The sequence below is a fragment of the Morus notabilis genome, unplaced genomic scaffold (assembly GCF_000414095.1).
Source record: "Morus notabilis unplaced genomic scaffold, ASM41409v2 C11410214, whole genome shotgun sequence".
Classification (NCBI taxonomy): Eukaryota; Viridiplantae; Streptophyta; class Magnoliopsida; order Rosales; family Moraceae; genus Morus; species Morus notabilis.
Genome location: NW_010386986.1, coordinates 1 through 1,406, shown reverse-complemented (window position 1 = coordinate 1,406; position 1,406 = coordinate 1). Strand labels below are relative to the sequence as shown.

Sequence of the window (1,406 nt, the reverse complement as noted above, 5' to 3'; positions counted from 1 at the left end):
AAAATAATTTTAAATTATAATTCTAAATGAGTGAAGTAATGTCCACTTATTATGTCAAAATCTTAAAACGCATGTATTTGTCCGTGTGCAGTGTGTCTCAACCCTTATCTATAGTCTCCAGGAGTCAAATGCCATGACAAAAATTATGCAAAATGTCCATCTTCTCAACAAGAAAATAATTAATTAATATTTTTTTATAAAAAAATCTTTTTTCAAGAGATAATTTTATAGAAAACTATAAGCATCCAAGCAATGATATTTAATATTTTGTTTGTGGGGGCATGAAAGTAAGCATTATGCAAGTTGACATTTAATAAATATCGATTAGGTGACTCAGAATCCACGCTCTCCATCATCGTCAATCACGTGCAGTTCATTCATAATCCATTAATAAATCTTATACTATGCCCCCAAATATATCATTTTTGACTTTTTCCTTTGCTCATTAAGAATGTCACTCGCTCCGGTTCAATGCGGACCGGCCTGTGTTTCGTTAAATCTGATGCCATTTTTGTATGTTCCCTTTAGCCCGTCAGATCCCTGATATTTTCTTCCTGAAGTGGGGACAAAAACAGTTGATTTTCTTAAAAAAGAAAATTTGTTACCTAATTAATTTGATATAATCTAAAAATATAATAACACTTGGATTAAATAGATTATGAATTGTGATCTCAGGGCTTAAGATGTTTGATCTAATGGCATCAGGGCTTGGTGGGGTTTTGAAGGAGGTTGCGAGTTTAATTATGTTTTGTATTTAGGATCTGTTTAGTTTGTTAATTTGAGTTGAGATGTGATGTTATATGAGAATTTTTTATTATATTAAAAAAGTTAGATATAATTATTTGTAAGAATTTTTTATTGTAATAAAATTTAAATTTTAAACTCGAATCAAAGAAATTAACGGAACCTTAATAAAAAAAGAAAAAATTATGATCTCATGTGTATTTTTCATGTTTAGGCCAAGGTGTTCCACTACGGATCCATAAGCTTGATCGTGGAGCCATGCAGATCGGCGCACATTAAGGCGATGGAGGTGGCGAAGGAAGCTGGAGCTCTCCTCTCATATGACCCAAACCTCCGACTTCCGCTTTGGCCCTCACCTAAGGAGGCGCGTGAGCAGATTCTCAGCATATGGGACAAGGCTGAGGTGATCAAGGTTAGTGACGTTGAGCTGGAGTTCCTCACCGGCAGCGACAAGATCGACGATGAATCCGCATTGTCGCTCTGGCACCCAAATCTCAAGCTCCTCCTCGTCACCCTCGGCGAGCACGGCTGCAGATACTACACCAAGGTAAGCACTAGGAGCAGTTAGTATTAAAGCTATAACCATTTAAACTTTTAAAATGAATTGATAAATTAACGTAGTATTAGAATGGGAGATCTTGAATTTAAACTCATTGTAATTG

At 35.4% G+C, this 1,406-nt stretch overlaps 1 protein-coding gene across 1 annotated transcript; it reads left to right on the top strand.

The window, feature by feature from the left end:
• Window positions 1–695: 695 nt before the first annotated feature.
• On the top strand, window positions 696–1,291 carry LOC112095143 (probable fructokinase-4; the record flags this gene model as incomplete). The annotated part of the gene is made up of 2 exons (XM_024176823.1): window positions 696–728; window positions 959–1,291. Coding segments are annotated over exons 1-2 (366 nt in total), but the record flags the coding sequence as incomplete, so codon positions are not given.
• Between the last annotated feature and the right edge of the window lie 115 nt (window positions 1,292–1,406).